This window comes from Tachypleus tridentatus, chromosome 2, assembly GCF_004210375.1.
Source record: "Tachypleus tridentatus isolate NWPU-2018 chromosome 2, ASM421037v1, whole genome shotgun sequence".
Classification (NCBI taxonomy): Eukaryota; Metazoa; Arthropoda; class Merostomata; order Xiphosura; family Limulidae; genus Tachypleus; species Tachypleus tridentatus.
Window position 1 is genome coordinate 142086076 of NC_134826.1, and position 22352 is coordinate 142108427.

Sequence of the window (22352 nt, forward strand, 5' to 3'; positions counted from 1 at the left end):
GCGTGTTTCTCATTGGTGGACAGTTACAGACACTTGCCACAAAAACTACAAACTACTCCGTGATTTTCCCAGTAATTCTCAAACCTTCCGTGACCCCCGAGAAACATCAAACGACCCCCCTAGGGGGTCACGACCCCCAGGTTAAGAACCACTGCTCTTATCAGGCTAGTTTGTCTCAGTCCCGGAGGTGGCTGCTTTAGAGGGGTTCCACTGTAATTTTATGTTGTAATTATAGACGTATTGATAAGAAGTTAGAAAATACAATTATCTTTCTAAACATATTGCTAATTACGCTTAACTTGGGATTATGTGGTCAGTTTTCTTTATCATGTACAATGGCAGTGGTTCATAATAGGGATCGTCCAATTCTTCTTCTTTATTATTATTATTTAATATTTTTCTGCCAAGACACATAAAAATGACTATAAGTATTGTGATAAAATCTAGGCAGTGCATCATTGTGCATTGCATCCAAATGCATCATTGTGCATTGTGTTTGGTAGTTTTTACGTTTATTTGGCAATCTGGCAAATAACAGTGGCTGTACACCCTTTGACATCCAAGCGTTTTAACATAGCCTGTAGTATATACGGAGCCTCATAATCTACTACTTACGTAGCTGCGTGCATGCAGTAGATGTAATTTAATGTTATATGGCAGGCATGACACATGTACCATCGTAATTATTAAGTTATTGTTGCAACTGCATTAATTTCGTTTTTCATATTTTTATGTTTCACACAGGATCACAGTTTTTGTCGCTGCATCATTGATTTCAGCCATGTTACACAAACATTTAAAATTCTCCCACAACAGAAATCCATATTACTATTGTAAAATCAGGCACTAAACCCGTTTCAAGCATTGGATCAGCAATCACGGTGATGGCTGATGGTAAGTGTCGAATTATAGCTAACACTGCTTGGTTGTAGAGTTTGCAGATGCAATAGCCATTCTTGAAAATGACTATAAGGAATGTCAAAAATGGTGTAAGCTGGAGATGGCAAAAATTAGGGCGATTCTAGGTGAAATTTAGGCAAACATTTCGTGGATATATATTTTACATTTAAAAAAAAATGTATTTAGTAAGTAGATAAAGTAAGCAGCAGCGACAGCCCTCCAGAGCTGATGGTCGTCACAGTGAAGAGGGGTCGTAGAAGTGTTACGATCCAAATTTCACCTGAAGTAGACGCGTTTTGAACTATATAAGAGTGTACAGGATGTGACACTAATAGGATATCTGGCCACCGGCAGCCAAGCTGTAACTGTCCTTACTATGGCCAGCGGAGAGAAGAAAAAGGAAACATAACATCAACAAGAAATATTAAAATTGTTACATGATGACTCATCGCCTTATATTCGCATTGAATACACATGCATACACGCGTGTTTTAAAACTTCCAAAAAATTATGAACCCTGCATGTATATACATGTGCATATAAATACTAGCCAACATACATTGCACGTGCAGGCATGTATGAAAATCGCGCAGTTACAAAATGCAAAGACCCGGCATGACCTGGTGTTTAAAGTGCTCTACTCGTAATCTGAGAGTCGCGAGTTCGAATCCCCGTCACACCAAACATGCTCGTTCTTTCAGCCATGGGGCATTATAATGTGATGGTCAAGCCCACTATTCTTTGGTAAAAAAGTAGCTCAAGAATTGGCGGTGGGTGGTGATGACTATCTGCCTTCTCTCTAGTCTTATACAGCTAAATTAAGGACGGCTAGTGGAGGTAGTCCTCGTGTAACTTTGCACGAAATTTAAAACAAACAGAATTATTCATGCACCATTCAAGTATAGTTTAGTAGACAAACCCTTCAATCCAGTGTTTACAGCCTCCCCATATAGCTAGGGGATATAAATATAGTAGCTATATATATATACTGATGGTCAAAGTCTTAAGGCCAATAAACATAAAGCAAAAATATGCATTTTGCGTTGTTAGACTCCACCACATGGTCCGGCATGGCCAAGCGTGTTAAAGCGTGAGACTCGTAATCTGAAGGTCGCGGGTTCGCATCCCCATCGCGACAAACATGCTCGCCCTCCCAACCGTGGGGGCGTTATAAGGTGACGGTCAATCCCACTATTCGTTGGTAAAAGAGTAGCCCAAGGGTTGGCGGTGGGTGATGATGACTAGCTGCCTTCCCCTCTAGTCTTACACTACTAAATTAGGGACGGCTAGCATAGATAGCCCTCGAGTAGCTTTGTGCGAAATTCAAAAATAAACAAACAGACTCAACCACTTATTTGAATAGAGCTTCGAAAGATGACAATAAGAAAAAGGAAAATAAAATTAAAAACTTTTTAGCACCAAATAGGGAAAATGTGAACATTATGAAATTAGCCTAAATACCAGCTGGTCAAAAGTTTAAGACCACACTGAAACGAAGCGTTAATCGGTAAACGCGTAACGACATTTAATCGTTTATGTTCAGTCATTAACGTTGTCAACATCTCCCACTGACATCTTCTGTGTTACATTGGGTAAAAACATGGCAAAGGCTAAAAAGTTGACAGAGTTTGAACGTGGCAGAATTGTAGAGCTGCAAAAAGCAAGGGCTCTCTCAACGTGCTTTCGCTGGTGAGATTGGGTGTAGTAAAACTGGTGTTTCAAATTTCTTACAAGACCCTGAGGGATACGGAACGAGAATTTCAAGTGGTCGGCCTAAGAAAATTTTGACGGGTTGTCCGGCAAGACACCAGCCGATCGTCGAACCAGATTAAGGCCCTTACGGACGCAAAATGCAGCTCAAGAACAATAAGACGGCATCTACGAGAGAAAGGCTTTAAAAACCGTAAACGTCTTCAGAGGCCACGCCTCCTTCCACACTACGAAACAGCTCGGTTAAACTTTGCTGAGAAGCACCAAACATGGGACGTAGAAAAGTGGAAGAAGGTTTTGTACTCTGATGAGAAAAAAATTCCCCTGGATGGTCCAGATGGCCTCTAACGTTACTGGCACGATAAGTATATTCCACCGGAGACATTTTCTACACGACACAGTAGAGGAGGTTCTATTATGATCTGGGGGGCTTTTTCCTTCCATGGAACAATGGAGCTTCAGGTTATACAGGGGCGTCAAACAGCAGCTGGCTACATTGGCATGTTGGAGAGAGCATCCTTATTGACTGAAGGCCCTCGCTTGTGTGGAAATGACTGGATCTTTCAGCAGGACAACGCTGCAATCCACAATGCCCGCATGACAAAGGACTTTTTCATGGCGAATAACGTGATTCTTTTGGACCACCCAACGTGTTCGCCCGAAGTGAACCCCATTGAAAATATTTGGGGGTGGATGGCAAGGGAAGTCTTTAGAAATGGACTTCAATTCCAAACAGTGCATGATCTTCGTGAAGCCATCTTCACCATTTGGAATAACATTCGAGCCAGTCTTCTGTAAACGCTTATATCGACCATACCAAAGCGAATGTTTGCAGTTATTCGCAATGACTGCCGTGCAACTCACTACTGAGACCTCTTGTTGGGCATTTCGTATCCTGTTTAGGACTTCTTTTTGGTATGCTCTTAAACTTTTGACCAACTAGTATTTAGGTTAATTTCATAGTGTTCACATTTTCCCTATTAAATGTTAAAAGGTTTTTTATATTTATCTTCCCTTTTCTTATTTTCATCTTTCGAAGCCCTACTCAAATAAGTGGTTTAGTCTAACAACGCAAAATGCATATTTTTTCTTTATGTTAATTGGCCTTAAGATTTTGGCCAGCAGTGTATATTTACCAGCATGTACATAATATGTGGTAAGTGACCACCACACGCCATAGTGACCATTATCAAAGCTAACATTGAGGCAATGATATTAGGAACAATAACCATCCAATTTACATGAAACCAATCCAGAGGTTATCATTGGTTCCCAAATTGTACTTTTGTTTTTTAACAGTGGATGTGGAAACATGGACTGATCAAACGGTCCCTTGTTGTCAGTATGCTGTGTTGAAGAAAACTTAACTTATGTGGTTTTCTCATATAAAGAGAACCTAGTACCACGAGGACTTGGGAAAATGTATAAAAAGTTTAATCAGTCGCCCGAGCAAATGTATAAAATATTTTTATTCACGGAAATAAATGAATATAAAGGATTTGAACAATTACACTTTTTACTTACAGAAAATTAATTTTACTTTATAATAACGACATTCGTTATCCTGAGGTACAAACTTTTACCTCCATCTTCACTGTGACATCCATGATTATAGGTTATTGTTCAACATGAGAAACTTTGCGAGGGACAACGTGATTAGTGTCACACTATCCATCTTTATAAAATGACCACAGAACTTCCACTATACGCAGATGTTTCTGTATATTGACCACACAAAATCTATTCTACTTGGGTGTTTCAATGATATGGCCACAAAACATCCATTGCGCTTGAGTGTTTTTGTAATCTGGCCACGTAACAACCACTGTACTTGGGTGTTTCTATAAACTGACCACAAAACACCCACTGTACTTGGGTGTTTCTATAAACTGACCACATAACATCCATTGTACATGGGTGTTTCTATAAACTGACCACAAAACATCCACTGTACTTGGGTGTTTCTATAAACTGACCACATAACATCCATTGTACATGGGTGTTTCTATAAACTGACCACAAAACATCCATTGTACTTGGGTATTTCTATAAACTGACCACATAACATCCATTGTACATAGGTGTTTCTATAAACTGACCACATAACATCCACTGTACTTGGGTGTTTCTATAAACTGACCACAAAACATCCACTGTACTTGGGTGTTTCTATAAACTGACCACATAACATCCATTGTACATGGGTGTTTCTATAAACTGACCACAAAACATCCATTGTACTTGGGTATTTCTATAAACTGACCACATAACATCCATTGTACATAGGTGTTTCTATAAACTGACCACATAACATCCATTGTACATGGGTGTTTCTATAAACTGACCACAAAACATCCACTGTACTTGGGTGTTTCTATAAACTGACCACATAACATCCATTGTACATGGGTGTTTCTATAAACTGACCACAACACATCCACTGTACTTGGGTGTTTCTATAAACTGACCACATAACATCCATTGTACATGGGTGTTTCTATAAACTGACCACAAAACATCCACTGTACTTGGGTGTTTCTATAAACTGACCACATAACATCCATTGTACATAGGTGTTTCTATAAACTGACCACATAACATCCATTGTACATGGGTGTTTCTATAAACTGACCACAAAACATCCACTGTACTTGGGTGTTTCTATAAACTGACCACATAACATCCATTGTACATGGGTGTTTCTATAAACTGACCACAACACATCCACTGTACTTGGGTGTTTCTATAAACTGACCACATAACATCCATTGTACATGGGTGTTTCTATAAACTGACCACAAAACATCCACTGTACTTGGGTGTTTCTATAAACTGACCACATAACATCCATTGTACATGGGTGTTTCTATAAACTGACCACATAACATCCATTGTACTTGGGTGTTTCTATAAACTGACCACATAACATCCATTGTACGTGGGTGTTTCTATAAACTGACCACAAAACATCCACTGTACTTGGGTGTTTCTATAAACTGACCACATAACATCCACTGTACTTGGGTGTTTCTATAAACTGACCACATAACATCCACTGTACTTGGGTGTTTTTATAAACTGACCACATAACATCCACTGTACTTGGGTGTTTCTATAAACTGACCACATAACATCCATTGTACACGGGGCAGGTCATCGGTACACCTCGACTAGATTTTGTGTTTACGTAGCGACATCTAGAGTACGTAGCGTTGTAATTTTGACCACTTTCTCTTGATGTGGGCCCAGCATGGCCAGTGGTTAGGGCGCTCGACTCGTATATAATCTGAGGGTTGCGGGTTCGAATTCTCGTGGCACCAAACATGCGCGCTTTTTCAACTGTGAAGACGTTATAATATAACGGTCAATCCCACTATTCGTTGGTAAAAGAGTAGCCCAAAAATTGGTGGTGAGTGAGAATGCCTTCCCTCTAGTGTTGCACTGCTAAATTAGGGACTACTTGCGCAGATAGCTCTTGTGTAGCTTTGCACGAAGTTCAGAAACAAACAAGTAGGATGTCTTGTGACAAGTGTGATTACTTTCAATGTAAAGTATACCAGATGAATTCTATTTGCGATGAAGTTCTCGATTTTGGAGCAATGTTCACAGAAGGAAACTGTTTCGAAATGAAATTATATTTTTTTAAAATGCCGGTTACACAATACAGTAAAGGAAATTTAAAATTCGCATGATGTCGTAGTAGACGTGAAATCTGTGGTAATAAAGCATTTGTAATTAACACTTTAATGCATTTATCCCATTAATTAAATATATTCAGAGTGAATAATGTGTAAACAGTCATTTCAGAAACTAATATTAAATTTAATTTTTTAAGTTAAAAGCTGCAATAACGAATTAGTTGCGCACTTCCCACCACCTGGAATTGAGCCTTGGACTTTAGTGTTTTAAGTCCATGAAGTTATGAGTGAATTACCAAGGGCCAAATGCAATCCAAAATTATTAAACGTTTTCAAACATTTCACTGGTTTTAACTCTCCACACAGTGGTAAGTCTGCAGGCTTACACGGCTAGTAACCGGGTTTCGATACACGTTGTGAGCAGAGCACCATTGTGTACACTTGTGCTTAATTTCAAACAATCACTCGTTCACCACTGGTTATACGATAATATCTTCAACAATCTACTCAAATTCTAATTAGTGACATGTCTGAGCGCTTATAACACTAAATATCGGATTTCGATTACCGTATTGGTTAAGGTACAATAGGTCATTGGTTAAGGTACAATAGGTCATTGTATAGTTTTGTGTTTAACAACAAACGAACACATTTCTTTATGTTACCGGATATTTGTACCAGTACATATATTGATATAATCCTATTCATTTGTTCTCTTATTAATTAAATACAAATAAATCTTCCAGGAATGTAACAACAAATGTGGTTGGTGATGTACAGAAATGCATTTTGTGTTATGGGTTTCGTTAACACATCATTTTAGAACTGTTATGTTCTAAAAGGGAAAAGTTGGTATTTAAAGTTGATATAAGACATTCTTTCGCAACGAAGGAGGTTAGAAATCTGATGGCTGTCAGTAAAATGTAATCTAATGTGGGCGTTATTAACCCACGTGAATTACACATGCGCTAAAACTAACTGCATTCTATACCATGCGTATTGAGATTACAGTTTAGATAAAAATATTTTAAAAGGTTTTATCAAAAATTGCCTTCACGCAAGAGAATATTGTAAACCGCTGATTCAGGCCTTCGATAGAAAATTGAAAGAATGTAGGCGTTGTTACATTCACCCTTTACAGGTTCGTGAGTTGTGGCACACGAATTATTTTAAAACGAAGGATGTCAGTGAAGTGAATCGTGAAATGTCTGTATATTAACAACTGATCGAAAATTAAATTATAAAATAGGTTATTTCGGACAAGAACAGAGGCCTGTCCACCTGGCGTCCATAAAGAAAAAATATTTTGTAGGTGAGAGGTTGTTGTTCTGCTGGTTATTAAGCACAAAGCTACACCACAGATATTGAAATATATATATAAATATAAGGAACAAAAGTTCTTTGCTTTATTCGTTTCGAACATCTGCGGAAAGCTAATCAAGTGGCTACATGCACCAGTCACCACTCATTTGGAACTGGTAGACTAACGGGAAGGCAGTAATAATACTCATCATGAGCTACTCTTGTGTGACCGAATCAGGGAACTGACCGTCATACCTATAACGCACCCACGACAGCAAAGTGCAAAGGGCGATTTTATTTCTTTCTTTGTCTTTATTCTGAGTAAAGGAACAGATCTGTAGTCCCTCGTTTTTATTGAACAACTCTTCACTGTGTTATTTGAGAAAATCACCAAGAGTCCTACTTTCTGTGTAAACTTACAGTGTCATCTCTTGTTATATTTTAGGTAACTGAGAACCAGTGAAAGTAAAACTAAGAGAGCTATTGTAGACCACTTAAATAATATATATAAACTTGTATTGATCAAGAGATAAAATTGTGTGTCTTAGGGTCAAGAAACAACTTGCGTCTTATTAACAGCAGTTTAGCGATTTTCCATCTTCTGTAGCTCAGACTATAGTGATCCAAAGTATTATCTATTTTCAGTGGGTATGTCTTGATGGACACGTATTTAAACACTAAATTATAAGCTAATCCACTAAGGAATGTCTGAGATATAACATCTCTAATTTTGTTTGTGAATTTGCGCGCAAAGCTACGCGTGGGCTATCTGTGCTAACCGTCCCTAATTTCGCAGTTATCACCACCCACTGCCAACTCTTGGGTTATTCTTTTAACAACGAATAGTGTTACGATTCGCAGATTACGAGTCGCACGCCTTAACACGCTTGGCCATGCCGGGCCTCAGACAAAGGTTTTCGGTGCGACTACAGCGTGCAGTCTTCACGAATACTGTTTATAAACTTTCGGTTAATTACAATTAATTCCAGTTATTATAAATAACGCTTTTAAACCTATAAAGTACAAAATACCATTACATAAAGTTTGGGGGGGGCAAATATGATCTGAACTAAATAGATTCCAACAATCAAAACTCGTGCAGTTATAACCTGAATTATAGCCTAAATTTAAGGCACTCTTTTGGAACACAAAACTTATTAAATTATTATTATTTGCTGGAAAGAACGTGGATAGATATAAATTATTTAGCAAGAAATTATGTCTTAGTGAATCATTAAAACAGTAAAGGTGATAGTATCAGAGCAGACCGCATGCTATAGTAGCGTCAAGGTTTCTTTACAGCAGTATGCTGAATTAACATCGAAAAATATAGAAATATGATTTAATTTTTATAATAAAAATTAACATATAAAACAAAAATACGATTTTTATATTGAATATTTTATTACCAAGATATAAATATTCATTAGTAGAAAGTGGAAAACAACGCGTTTGAAACAAAATGAATGATTATGCAAGAAACGAAGGCTTTACTTCTCGGGCCTGGCATGGCCTAACGCGTTAAGGCGTGTGCTTCGTAATCTGAGGGTCGCGGGTTCGCGCCAAACGTGCTCGCCCTTTCAACCATGGGGTATTAAAATGTGACGGTCAATCCCACTATTCGTTGGTAAAATAGTATCCCAAGAGTCGACGGTGGGTGGTGATGAATAACTGTCTTCCCTCTAGTCTTACAGTGCTAAATTAGGGACGGATAGCAGAAATAGTCATCGTATAGCTCTGTGCGAAATTAAAAACAAACAAACAGACAAGAGTCGATCGTTAAATAAATTAGTAATTGGTTTGAATGTCGCGCAAAGCTACACGAGGGCCATCTGTGTTAGTCATCCCTAATTTTAAAAATGTAAGACCAGAGGAAAGGCAGCTAGTTATCCTCACCCACCGCCGACTATTGGGCTACTATTTTTTACCAACGAATAATGAGATTGAACATAACTTTATAACACCCCTACGGTTGAAAGGGAGAGCATATTTAGTGGAACGGGGAATTCGGACCATAACCCTCAGGTTGCGAGTCAAGCGCCCTAACCACCCGATCATGCCGGGCCGTCGTTAAATTCAGAGATCACTGGCAGTTGTTTCAAGACTGTAATTTAACTTTTATATAAAAAATATAATTCAATGTTTGTCGTACAGTATACTTGATCAGAATTTAATGATGCGAACATATGCAAGTTGTTGTTAGCGATGGATTGTAAAATGAAACCAAATATAGTTTTTTAAAAATTTCTAATGGTTACCTTTAGAAAAGTTTCTTGAGTGAAATTCGAAACATCTAGTAAAATCACTCCGCAAACTCCGTGAACTTGTTGGAAAAACCTTTATTCAACCAGTTAAAAGTAAAGTTTTTGTAATTATATGCCACACGACGAGTTACTTCAGAGATGATTGAGCACTTTCATATTCCATTTTATGTATTTAACTTTAAAAACAAACCGTTTGCGTACGTTTTTGTTTACTTACATTTTATTTTCGGTTTAATATTATCTTTATGATAGAGAACATTAAACTTTGCTGTTTATAAGAAGAAAATGTACGTAGGAGTTAAGCCAATTTAATCTTTCAAAACATACCTTTTATTAGCCCTAATCTTGCATGTATCTACTTTACAAGTGTTTGCGTAAACATTACTGACGTAAAAGCCTTTTGACGTCATAGCTTTTTTTTTTCTAAGTCGTTTGCTCTGGTTCAAACGGCTATTTTTCACCATCCCGTTTTAATTCCTCGTCTCTCAATATCCGATCGATACAAATTATAAATTGGTTATTTTTGCTAACATTTGGTGACTTAGATGTTGTTTCTTTTGTTTATATCCTCTTATCAAATAACTATATCGTTTTTCCAACATCTTTATCGTTTGTCGAAAAAAACAAGAAAGAGAAAAGAAAATCTTAGAGTTGCATTCATAAAATATTTCTTAAGCCTAAAAATTTTTATAGAGTTTATACAATTAATCTATTGATTTTGAAAATTGTACTATAATTTATTAATAACTAAAAATATGAATAAATTACAAAATGGCGCTGAATGAAACTTCCTTGTTGATTTAACACAAACGTAAGTGCAATATCCTATAATTTGTGTAAAAACGAAGTACAAAACCAACGGAATATTTGTAATACCAGGAAGATGTTTGACTGGACATCAGTGGCTCAGTGGTAAGAATGAAGGCTTATAACACTAAATTTGGGTTTCGATATTTCTGGAAACACAGCACAAACAACCCATTGTGTATCTTTGTGGTTACTAACAAAAAACAAACTATCTTCTTTCTATAAACAAGTCTTTTTACTATGCTTGTCACGAGCCACATTCTTCGTCATATAATAATGGATTATTTCGATGATAGTTTTGTATGTTATGTGATTCTGGAACAATATTTTTTACCACGAAAATAAATAAAATGTGGGTAAGGCGTCAATTAATTTTTCTTAAAATATTATTCAGCATTTACTGTTAACGATAATTCTAAAATTTGAATGAATATCACCAACTGGTATTGATTCATGCTGTCACCTTCAAGCGCAGTTTTCTGATACAATGATCGCTATTTCACCAGAGGCCCGGTATGACCACGTGATTAAGGCACTGGACTCGTAATCCGAGGGGCTCGGGTTCGAATCCCCGTCACACCAAATATGCTCACCCTTGCAGCTGTGGGGGCTTTATTACGTGACGGCCAATCCCACTATTTGTTGGTAAAAGAGTAAGTAGCCCAAAAGTTGGCGGTGGGTAACGATGACTAGCTGCCTTCCCTCTAGTCTTACACTGATAAATTAAAGACGGCTAGCGTAAGTAGCCCTGGTATAATTTTCCGCGAAATTCAAAAACAAACAAAAAACTAACATTTATATGCGTTAGATGCTTTGAAGGGATGAACGTTAATTTTGCGAAGAAATTATTTTTAGTTTAAAATTTTCATTTTCTGAGCAATAAATGTTACACATGGTGACAGCTCGTCAAATTTCGTTTCAATAAGCCTACGTACGAACTGATGCACTAAATTCCAGAGTTCGATTCCTCACGATAGTCAGAGTGCAGGAAGCCTATTGTATAGCTTTGCACTGAGCAAATCAAAACAATAAATAAGAATTTACTTGTAACAACTGTGAGAATAATCCATAATTTATATTTCTATGAAAATAGAAATGATTTTATTACATTCAATTTAATCACTTATTAGCACCTGTTTGTGTTTGTATGTTTTTCTTATAACAAAGCCCTATCGGGCTATCTGTTGTGTCAACCGGGGGGAATCGAACCACCATGATTTTAGTATCGTAAATACGAAGACTTACCGCTGTTTCAGCAGGGGACTAGCACTTGTTCAATCTGTTAAGTTTGCTCTACTTGAATTTGGGAAATTTGTACAAGTAAATTGTATGTTACCTAGAAAAAACTATATAGTTTTTACTGGTAAATGACATGAAACTAAAAATCACGAAGTGGACAAGTTAAGAATTCGATGGTCCTATCACTAAAGAATCTTAGGGTATAAATTTAATTTTTGCATATCACAACATGATTACACAACAAACGAATGTTTTAATCATACAGAAACACATACAAGTTTTAAGTAGCAAGAACTAGAATGCTTGTGAGAAAGCATTACATAATTTCGATATAATATTATAAGTATACGAAAAGTACTATTAAAATTAATATACCAGATTCTCTCATGCTGCCCCTGGTGGCTCAACGGTAAGTTAGTGGATTTATAATGCCATAAATCGGGTTTCGATACCTCAGAAAGCAGAGTACAAAAATAGTCCATTGTGTAGCTTTGTGTTTTATAACAAACAAACGCTATTGAAGATATCAGTACCACAATGGTATGTCTGCAGACTTATAGTGCTAGAAATCGGGTTTCGATACTCGTGGTGGGCATGGTACAGATATTGTGTAGTGTTTTTTTTTAAATTTTAGACACTCACAAAATTTCCAAAGCTAAACGTTCACTGTATTTTCTAAAATAGTACTTTATAATGTAAGCACGCTTTTAATCAATGCAGTATTATTTATATTTCTTTATTTTTCAAACGCTTTTTGCATTTGATGTTCACTCACAAGTTTCTTAAAACACTCTGCTTTTCTTTTTTTGTCACTTGAAATGCACGGGGCAGATAAATACATACATACACACAGGTTAAACAAAAGTTCAGCCCAGATGAACTTCTGAGATAAATTTGTGTTTGATATTACGATGTATATATATAATAAAATTTTCTTACACTTTATTTTTAAGTACGAGACGTCACCTATGATACAGTAGTGTTAATTGACTCTGTTAATTTCCTGTCAATAAACAAAGATTATCAATGAACAGAAGTCGACGTTGTCATCGGTATAAAGTGAGAGATTCTACTACTTTTGAAGCAAATGGTTTTAGAAATAGAGGAAATCGAAGTGTTAGAGAAAATGTTTCTTGTTACAGTTATAGTGAACCTGATAAAGTGACAAATAGGCTTTTTAGTAAAACGCGTTCGAACCATCCTGATAATACTGTTGCTGACACCAGAGTTAGGCCTAACATTGAATCAACTTCCAAAATAAGATACAGATGCAGGCGCGGTGCAGGTTGTAATAAATCTAACGTTACCGATAAAACTTCCGTGTTTTCAGATATACCTGGCTTTTTTTACGATCACCAGAAAAAGAAGTATTTTCGCATTCTACCTGGTCATAATAACCACAACCCTTTAACTGTTGCTAACATCTATAAACAGGAATCTGTGAAAAATTGTAAATATTTTCATACCAAAAAAGCAGAAGAAGCTAACCCTCCTTTGTTAAATAACTTTGCTACGCGCCAGTTAGGATTAATTCAAGGAAAACGCGTTATATCAAACTTTATAGGAAACAAGATGTTAAAAATGAAAAATATAACCAGAGTCAAAATTGACAACTCTGCATTAGACTATCCTCTTACAGACTGTCGCTATCTTGTTGGTTTTCCAGATAAATCGACTATCCTTGGATCATGGTCTTTGGAAAAACAACCAGGAATCCTTATTCAATCTATTAACCTTGAAGATGCTCTGGAAGGTTTATTTGAAGAAAGCAGTGAAAATGGTAACCTGTTTGAAGGGAAAAATTGTGAAATTGTGAACATTCACCCCCACTACAGAGTAGCTGATATGTGTTGGACTGATATATCTACTGACCTTTCTTTTGTTCTTATAGTATGTACAGGCTGTGATGTTATAACACCAGCACTAAGCTGTGTTCAACTTCGTCCAGTTCGTCAGCTTTGTGGTAGTTCCAGTTCGGTCCTTCAAGACATGGATCAGTTGACTCAAACCTACGAATATCCTGGCATGGCCATATGGAGTTGTGCTTGGAACCGTGCAACTTTGCAAGTTGCCTTTGGAGTAGAAGGCTTGGCATATTGTAGACACATTGAAACTGGTGATACAAAAGACATCTTCACTGAGAAAGAAAATCTCTATTCACTGTGTTTTAGTAAAGACGGAAACATCTTGTTCGGTGGGAGCCACAAGGGAAACTTGATTTGTTCTGACCTTCGATTCAATACAAGATAAAGTGATATACAGCATGAATGTCGGAGAGGACTGTCTTACATTCATTTATTGAATGGTGAGAATGGTTTGATTGCTAGTGGTTATGATGGAAAATTAGCACAGGTAGGCCTAATAACTGTTGTACTTGTATCTATTGATTTATCTTTGGATAAGTAGATGCTTTAAAAAATTAATTCTGTTAACTGTGATACCAAGAAAACTTTACTTAAGTTTGTAACTATAACCAAACAAAATATTTTAAAGAAACAAGTTTAAATCTATGTTTCTAAAGTTTTAACCTCTTGATGGATTGGACAAGGAAACTCATGCTTCTCAGAAATCTGGGTAAAACTTCGTCTTTTCTCATGCATATAAAAAAAAAGTCCTGTCCTGAGGTGTTTCACTTTCTGTGAATTATGAACTGAGGTGGCTTCAGTTGGATTTCTTTTCAGTTTCATGACAGAATATGTAGTTTTTGTAGTTTTAAATCTATTACTTCTAATGCTGAAGTTTTTATTTCCTACTTGTTTATTTAAATTTTAAGCACCTGGATGGCTTTCACTCCACCCAGTTATTCTGGAGGTTTCATTAGAAAAGTTATATATGTGCCACGTGATTATTGTTTAGTGGATCAGTTACATTTACTAATGACAACAGTTTAACAACTAGTAAGTGAAAACATCTTGTTTATTGGCTTGATATTTAGTAAAGAATTTTGCTTATAGATTATAGGTCTAGCTAATGTTTTATTTATATGCTATCAGTAAAAACAGATAACATTTTGTTTGTTGTTAAACATAAACTACTCAGTTGGCTATCTATGTTGTGTCCATCATGGGTATTGACACCTTATTTTTAGATTTATAAGCTCACTGGGAGATAGGGTGCAGCATGTGAAAACCCTGTCTGTTTCATCATAAAAAATTTACAAGTTTTAATTTAAGCTGAATAAATAAACTGATGTAGAGAAACATAAGGGTGCTTTGTTGTTTTAAAGAGTTCACACCAGGTGAAAATTGAAATTATGATAAGTTAGAAAAATTTCATGTGTTCAGATGTAGGTTAAACACAGGTTTATTTGTTTTAAATTACCAAGCGAAGTTGAAAACTGAAAAAGTTGGAGGTTTTTTGTTTTTTTTTACTGCTTAATTATTCGTGATGATGAGAAAATCCACTTGTAGAGAAAATTATACATGTAAAACTGACTGGTATGGGTAGAGAAAACACTATGTGGGGGAGCAAACAACGTTTCAACCTTCTTCGGTCATAGTGCTTTCTCTATCTATACTGTCTGTTTTTACATACATAATTTACTGTCTAATTGTTTATAATTACTGTATTTGCCCAAATACAATGTGTGCCTAATTTTGAAAGGTTAAACTGAAGGTAATTTGTTTTTTTTGCACATCAATTATACAAAATGTATTGAATGGTTTCCAAATACAGTAAACAACCATCTATACATTAAACTTTTTTGAAAATCTTTTCATGTCATTTTACAGGATTTATTAAAAGTTTTGTACGTGGTAATACACTAAGTTAATCATTCATCTATGTGAAAATGTTCGTCATTACTAGAATTGTCACTACTGTTGGATTTGTTTTCAATAATTTTACCCCATCCTCTTTGGTTGCTTGTCCATACGTGGTTGTAGCTTCTAGTAATATACTTAACTGAATGTGTGCAAATATGCTGTACAGTCAGTTTGGGAGGTATTTGGAGTGGAAAGTGTGTGCTATATTGGGCAAGTATGGTGTTATATTTATACAACACATTAAGTGTGGTCTTCAAGTGTGCAGTTCAGTGATTCTGCTATATTTATTGACAAGTATCTGCATTAGAGAAACATGTTTTGAACATAGAATCGTAATCTAAAATGTAGAAAAGTTTTGTGTGTACATTTGTTGTTTGTAAGTATTTGTTGTTTGTGTAGAGATCCTTACACTGTGTAACAAAGCAGCTTGTATGATAGTAAGTTACTGGGTTGATGTGTAACATTGTTAACACAAGCTGAAATACCCATTAACTGACGGGGAATGCTTAAACGTAATTCAAACAATATATCCAAGTAATAACATAACCATGAACTTTATGCCAAAATTTTAAAATTATAAAAAAAAGTGTCTCCATAAGCAACATTAGCAGTTTGCTTGCAACAAATTAACGTCCTTCGAACATCCTGCATTTCACTAACCATGAGAAAGGGGTGGTTGTTTGAGAAATAGTCCAGCAACTTTTCTTACTTTGAACTTGAATCTCGTTAGAATATTCAACATTGTCTGGACCATCAACCTGTTAAGCTTGTTTGAGATTGACTCAATAGGTTAGCAGTGATTTACAAAATAGAAATAGGGCTAAGTTTGATTTTCATCCCCTTAGGATGTTCTCCATAGTTCATAGTGTTTTCATACAAATTTTGGTGTAGATTTGCTGAGTATGTAATAGGCTCAGAGGTATTAATGTGCAAACAAACAGGTTTTGTCATGTCTAGATGTATACAGATATATGTAACTAACAACTCGTTGCCTTCAGTGGTTTAATGTACGACATACTTTTTTGTTAAGATATAGTCTACAGTTTTTCTTTTTATCATTTATGTAGCTGTTGTTTAGATAGCAACCTGATCTTGAGTTCTTTTTCAACTTTCCTTCATTGACTGTACAACGTTTATTGTGCATAATCTTTACCTATTTAGATTTATAATATGTTAAGTTGTTACTGTTTCTTTCTGTCAAACTGTGTTTTTGGTTTAGTTTTAAAGCATGGCTTCCCTTATTGTTCATAAAGTATTTTGGTTTATTAAGATGGTTGAAAAGAACAAACATTTTGAAGTGTTTAGTGTTAAGGCAGAATGTTTACATTTGTAATTACCATTATACTTTACTTAGGTATGTAGTGAACTTTAGTTATTGTACCAACTTATTATATTTGTCCCTTATTACACATTGTTATTAATTTCAGTACACTATAGTTACAACAGAAAGTGTTCGTACCCCTGTGTCCCAAGTAGATTTTTGCTCAAAACTTAAAAAGTATCGCAATTAGGATAATGAAAGTGTAGTATATTATAAATATTATACTAACACACATCTATATAAATGTTCATGTAAATTAAACGACAAATAAACTGTTTATAAACAAATAACCAAATATAGGAGGGGCAGAAAGTGTTCGTACATTTCAGAACGTGCGGAAAATCTGATATTTCTGTAAAAATTTTGTTTAGTTTGGTGAATAAACTACATTATACCATTCCATAACTAGACACTGGGTTCATAATTATTGGAATTTAGCCAGCAAAAAATGTACTTCCGGCAATTTAGCGCCGTCTCCGTCATTTTCTGCTTGGTCATCATGGTGAACAGGAAACAACTGTCCAGTGATTTAAAATACCGAAATATTGTAAAATACAAGTCTCGTGTCTCTTTCCGGTATTGCTACACAACTTAATGTGTCAAAATCTACTGTTCAAAACATAATTGCCAAGTTTAAGCTTACAGGATCAACTGCTAATCTCCCTCGTTCTGGACGCCCCACCAAAATTCCAGAGAGAACCAAGAGGAAGGTTCTCAGAGAAGTTAGTAGGAACCCTTGTTTAACATGTAATGACACACAGAAATTGGTAAGGGAAACTGGGATTGAAGTAAGCACCTCTACAGTTACGAACATGTTACGCTCTTCTGGGTTCAAAGCATGCTGTCCTAGTAGAACTCCATATTTAAAGCCTGTTTATTTGGAAGCGTGATTGAGGTATGCAAGAAAGCATTTAGATAAATCCTTTACCTATTTGAAGAGTATTCTTTGGTCAGACAAGAATAAAATCGAGCTTTTTTGGCCACAATGATGTTTGCTATATTTTGTGTAAGAAGGGGGAACGAAATCTTCTAAAGAACACCGTCCATACAGTTAAACACGGAGGTGGCTTGATCATGCTATGGGGTTCCTTCAGCTCTTCTGGTGTAGGCAGCCTTTACCGCATCAATGGAATGATGAAAAAAAAAGAGTACATTGATATATTAGGCACTTATATCAAGAATGATGCTCGGAATTTGCAGCTTGGGCGTCGTTGGATCTTCCAGCACAACAATGACCCTAAGCACGCATTGAAATATGTGCAAGCCTGGTTACAGAGGAACCATATAAGCGTTCTGGAGTGAACATTGCAGTCACCTGTCTCAACCCAATTGAAAACGTTTGGCATGAGTTGAAGACCAGGGTTCATCAGTGTCATCCGAAAAACTTGCAAGAGTTGGAGGCATTCTGTAAAGAAGAATGGAAGAAAATACCAGTCAAGTACTGTCAAACAATCATGGAGGGCTATGAGGAGAGATTGCGCTAAGTAATTCACCTGAAAGGCTACACAACTGACCATTAAAGTAGGTGCACAAACACTTTCTGTCCCTCCTATGTTTGGTTATTTGTTTATAAACAGTTTATTTGTCATTCAGTTTACATAGAATTTTATGTAGATGTGTGTTAGTATAATATTTATAATATACTCTACTTTCATTATCCTAATCGTGATACTTTTTAAGTTATGAAGAAAAACTACTCGCGACACAGGGGGTACGAACACTTTCTGTCGTAAATGTACATATTTAAATATTATTTAATTAGCTGGTTGAAAGTTAATTTGAAAAGTTTGTCCATTTATTGTGATATGAAGATAAAATATTGTATGATACGACATCCTGCATTGCTCTATTTCTGTCTTTGTTAAGTCAGAATTCGTTTTTGGGACATAAACATAAATAAATGCATTCTAATCATTACACAGCTTTTGTTTGTATGAATTGTTTTAAGACTCTTATGTAATTCAGGTAGCCTTCTGCATAAAACTAGTTTTATTAGCTTTTAACTAATTTATGTGCACATTGTTTTTTAACTTTGATTAACTGTTATTGGTAATAACTTGGAACCACACATACTGTATTAACCTTAAAAACCTTGACCTAGTGCCTGTTGCAGAATTTTTCTATATAATATGTTTGAAATGCTACTCGGTTTATCATAAGAATTCCAAGTCTTACTTGTTAAACGATTTACTTCAGATAGATCTCCGCAATCGACAGGTGGTTTTCGATTATCCAGACCATAACAACAGCCACATGAAATTGCCCTTCAGTGTTGATGAAGGCTCTGGTGTGCTCTGCTCAGCCGGTCAGGATCGTATGACAAGGATTTGGAATCTCCATGATGGAAAACTTTTAAATGTGATATGTCCACAGTCTTCAGACTCTTTTCAGCCTTGGGTGTGGTACTGAATCATGGAAAAAGCCCTCTGGTGGTAGAAATTCAGGCTTGGTGATGGTATCAGGTGTGGACTTGGAAGTCTACAAAACATGTTAAGAGTCTCTTTCAAGTAAATTGAGATATTAAACTAGGACGTAAACTCTCTGTAACACCAACTTGTTTGATCAAATTTTTCATTAAATCAGAAATTCATTACCATTTGATTGCCTTATAAAATAATAAAGTAAATTTTGAAATTTGAAACCAATAATAGCTTAATACTTGAAATATATAACATTACTGTATAATTCAAAATATGCACACCAACACTGAAATCTGTTCAGAAATGAGGATTTGAAAGTCTATTGTTTTATGTTTTAATAAACTCAGTTACAGTAAATATCACATTAGTGTTTTTGTTTTTTCTTATATAAATTATCCATATGGAGAGCATATGTAGCAGAACTGAACATTTTTATATTTCAAGTGGTTTGTCTAATGTAAACTTAATCTTCAGATGAGTAAGATCAATATACCAATTATGCAGAAAACTGACATTTGCCAGTTTAGGAAGTACAATTTTCTCAGTGTTGGATGTAAACTTTATTCACCAGACTGAAGTTATTACACTGTATAGAAAAACTAGTATAGAAGGTTACATGATAATTTGAGTTTTTTGTTTGGTATGGGTGTTGGAATGGTATTACTTTAAGAAGTGTGTTTTGTTGGGATATGTTTTGTGAAGTTTCTAAAATTCTTCTTAATGCACCTATTGGATTCCTCAGCTTTCATCTTCAGAAGTAGATACAGAGAGCATTTGTTTTTAAATTTTGTGTAAAACAACACAAGGGTTAGCTGTCCCTAATTTAGAAGGAAGGCAACTAGTCATCACACCCACCACAAACTCTTGGCTTACTCTTTTACCCACGAATAGTGGGATTGACTGTAACATTGTAATGCTTCCAAGACTGAAAAGGGTGAGTTTGTTTGGTGTGACAGGGATTTAAACCTGCGACCCTTAGATTAAGGGTTGAGCAGCCCAACTACTTGGCCATGCCAGGCTGTGGAGACACTGAATATTTCAGTTTGAATGAAATTATGGATTAGTGCAATTACAAGTTAAACCTAATTTTGTATTTTAATTACGGTGTTAATCCATCATCAGCGAAAATGAAATATCTGTTTCACCGGGACACATCCAAAAACTTGTTTCTTTTATACCTTGTTCAATCTACCTAGCTTATGGATATGTGGTGTATGCATATCAGTTATTTATAATTATTTTATTACATGTTAAAGCATTTAGGGGTAAGTAAGAATATATTTAAAACAGGTACAACGTTTCAATCACTGGTGGAATCATTGTCAAGTACACGTTTTTATCCCTAAAGAATCTGTAGGTCTATTAGCGCCATCTCCTGGCCATTATGGAAAGTGTAAAGTTTCTTGAATTTCACACAAAACTACACAAGAGGTATCTGTGCTAGCCGTCCCTAATTTAGCAGTGTAAGACTTAACCACCTGGCCATACCGGACCATGGAGGCACTGAATTGTACTTTAGTTTTAGCGACTTCTGTTTGGCTCAGCATAAATTAGATATAAATATAGTAGTATGATTAATATTTTTAAATAGTGACCTAATATTCTTTATATTCTTGTGATTTAGCGGAAACATTGATAGCTTTTTGAAAACGTTAAAAAGCCGTGATTCAATTTAATTTTTAGCTACTAGATGGCACCACATCCAAATTGCAAGGTAAATATTTTCTCCAATTTTAACACCGGTTTAACCTAGCTACAATACGAAAATGGATAAAAGAAACTACGGAAATTCACTATTTTATTCCAAAATGGTTACTTATTCTCGGAAACGCCTTATTTGTATGTCTTTCTCTAGATAAGAACGAGCTAAGTCGAGACTTTAAAATGCTTACCGTGAAGAACCTTAAGGAGACAAAGGCTACAGAAGAAATATATTTGGGAACCAATCGTATGGTTATGCGTAGGTACCACAGATTTATATAATATATTACCTAGCGGTCAGGGCACTTATTCTAAAATCTGTGAGGTCGCTGGTTCGAATACCATTACCAAACATGTTCATACTTTCAGCCGTGAGGTCGTTATGAAGTGACGGTCAATCCGCTGTTCGATCAGAGCAGCTCAAACGTTGGTTGCAGTAGATGATGAATAGCTTTGTGCAGAAAGCGAGGAATTAATGAACAATAGAGTGGAGTTATCATTTTATTTATTATTGTTGTTGCATGTTTTAATCCGGTGTGTTAGTTCTTTATAAGGAATATAAGAACTCTGTTCACTGGTAGTACCATAAGAACCGTCGGCTTCGAAGGTTGATAAGAATTTGAAACAAGAAGAAATAAAACTGAAATTAATAAATACGTTTTTAATCAGCTCAGAGTGACGTACTTTAGTAGTTGTAACACTTCTAATAGCATCTAAATTCCGTCGCGCCAAACATGCTGGCCCTTTCAGCCGTGGGGGCGTTTTAATATGACGGTCAATCCCACTATTCGTTGGTAAAAGAGTAGCCCAAGAGTTGGCGGTGGGTGGTGATGACTAGCTGCCTTCCCTCTATTCTTACACTGCTAAATTAGGGACGGATAGCGCAGATAGTACTCGTGTAGCTTTGCACGAAATTCCCAAAACCAAAACTTAGATCAGCTAATTGAATGGACTTTAACTGACGTCATAGAGTGACTGTGGTAAAGAACATATCCTCAGTTAAATGGAATAAGGAAAGTAAAAGTAAAAGTGCAGATTACCCTCGTTGGTAGAGCCAAAATCTGCGTGAAGACAATTCAAGTGTTGAAGTGAAGATGAAAGCACATTAAGTGAGACATCTTTCCAAAACAATCCCAGAGTAACAATATCAGTGACTGGATGTGTAAAAATAGAACAAGTTGGGTCAAGGTCAGTTTGCGTTTGGGATACTACAAGATATTTACAGTTAACTGCAGTGAAGTGAAAACCTCCCTCCTCGGAGTCCATTGAATCAGGTTATCCTAACA

The 22352-nt window shown here is 35.9% G+C and overlaps 1 protein-coding gene across 1 annotated transcript; it reads left to right on the forward strand.

Annotated features, from left to right (window-relative positions):
* Positions 1–12835: 12835 nt before the first annotated feature.
* On the forward strand, positions 12836–19727 carry LOC143245260 (DDB1- and CUL4-associated factor 4-like). The gene is made up of 2 exons (XM_076491418.1): positions 12836–14212; positions 19142–19727. Exon 1 carries the CDS (start codon positions 12887–12889, stop codon positions 14108–14110), a length of 1224 nt encoding a protein of 407 aa, XP_076347533.1. The 5' UTR covers positions 12836–12886; the 3' UTR covers positions 14111–14212; positions 19142–19727.
* The last annotated feature ends 2625 nt before the right edge of the window (positions 19728–22352 follow it).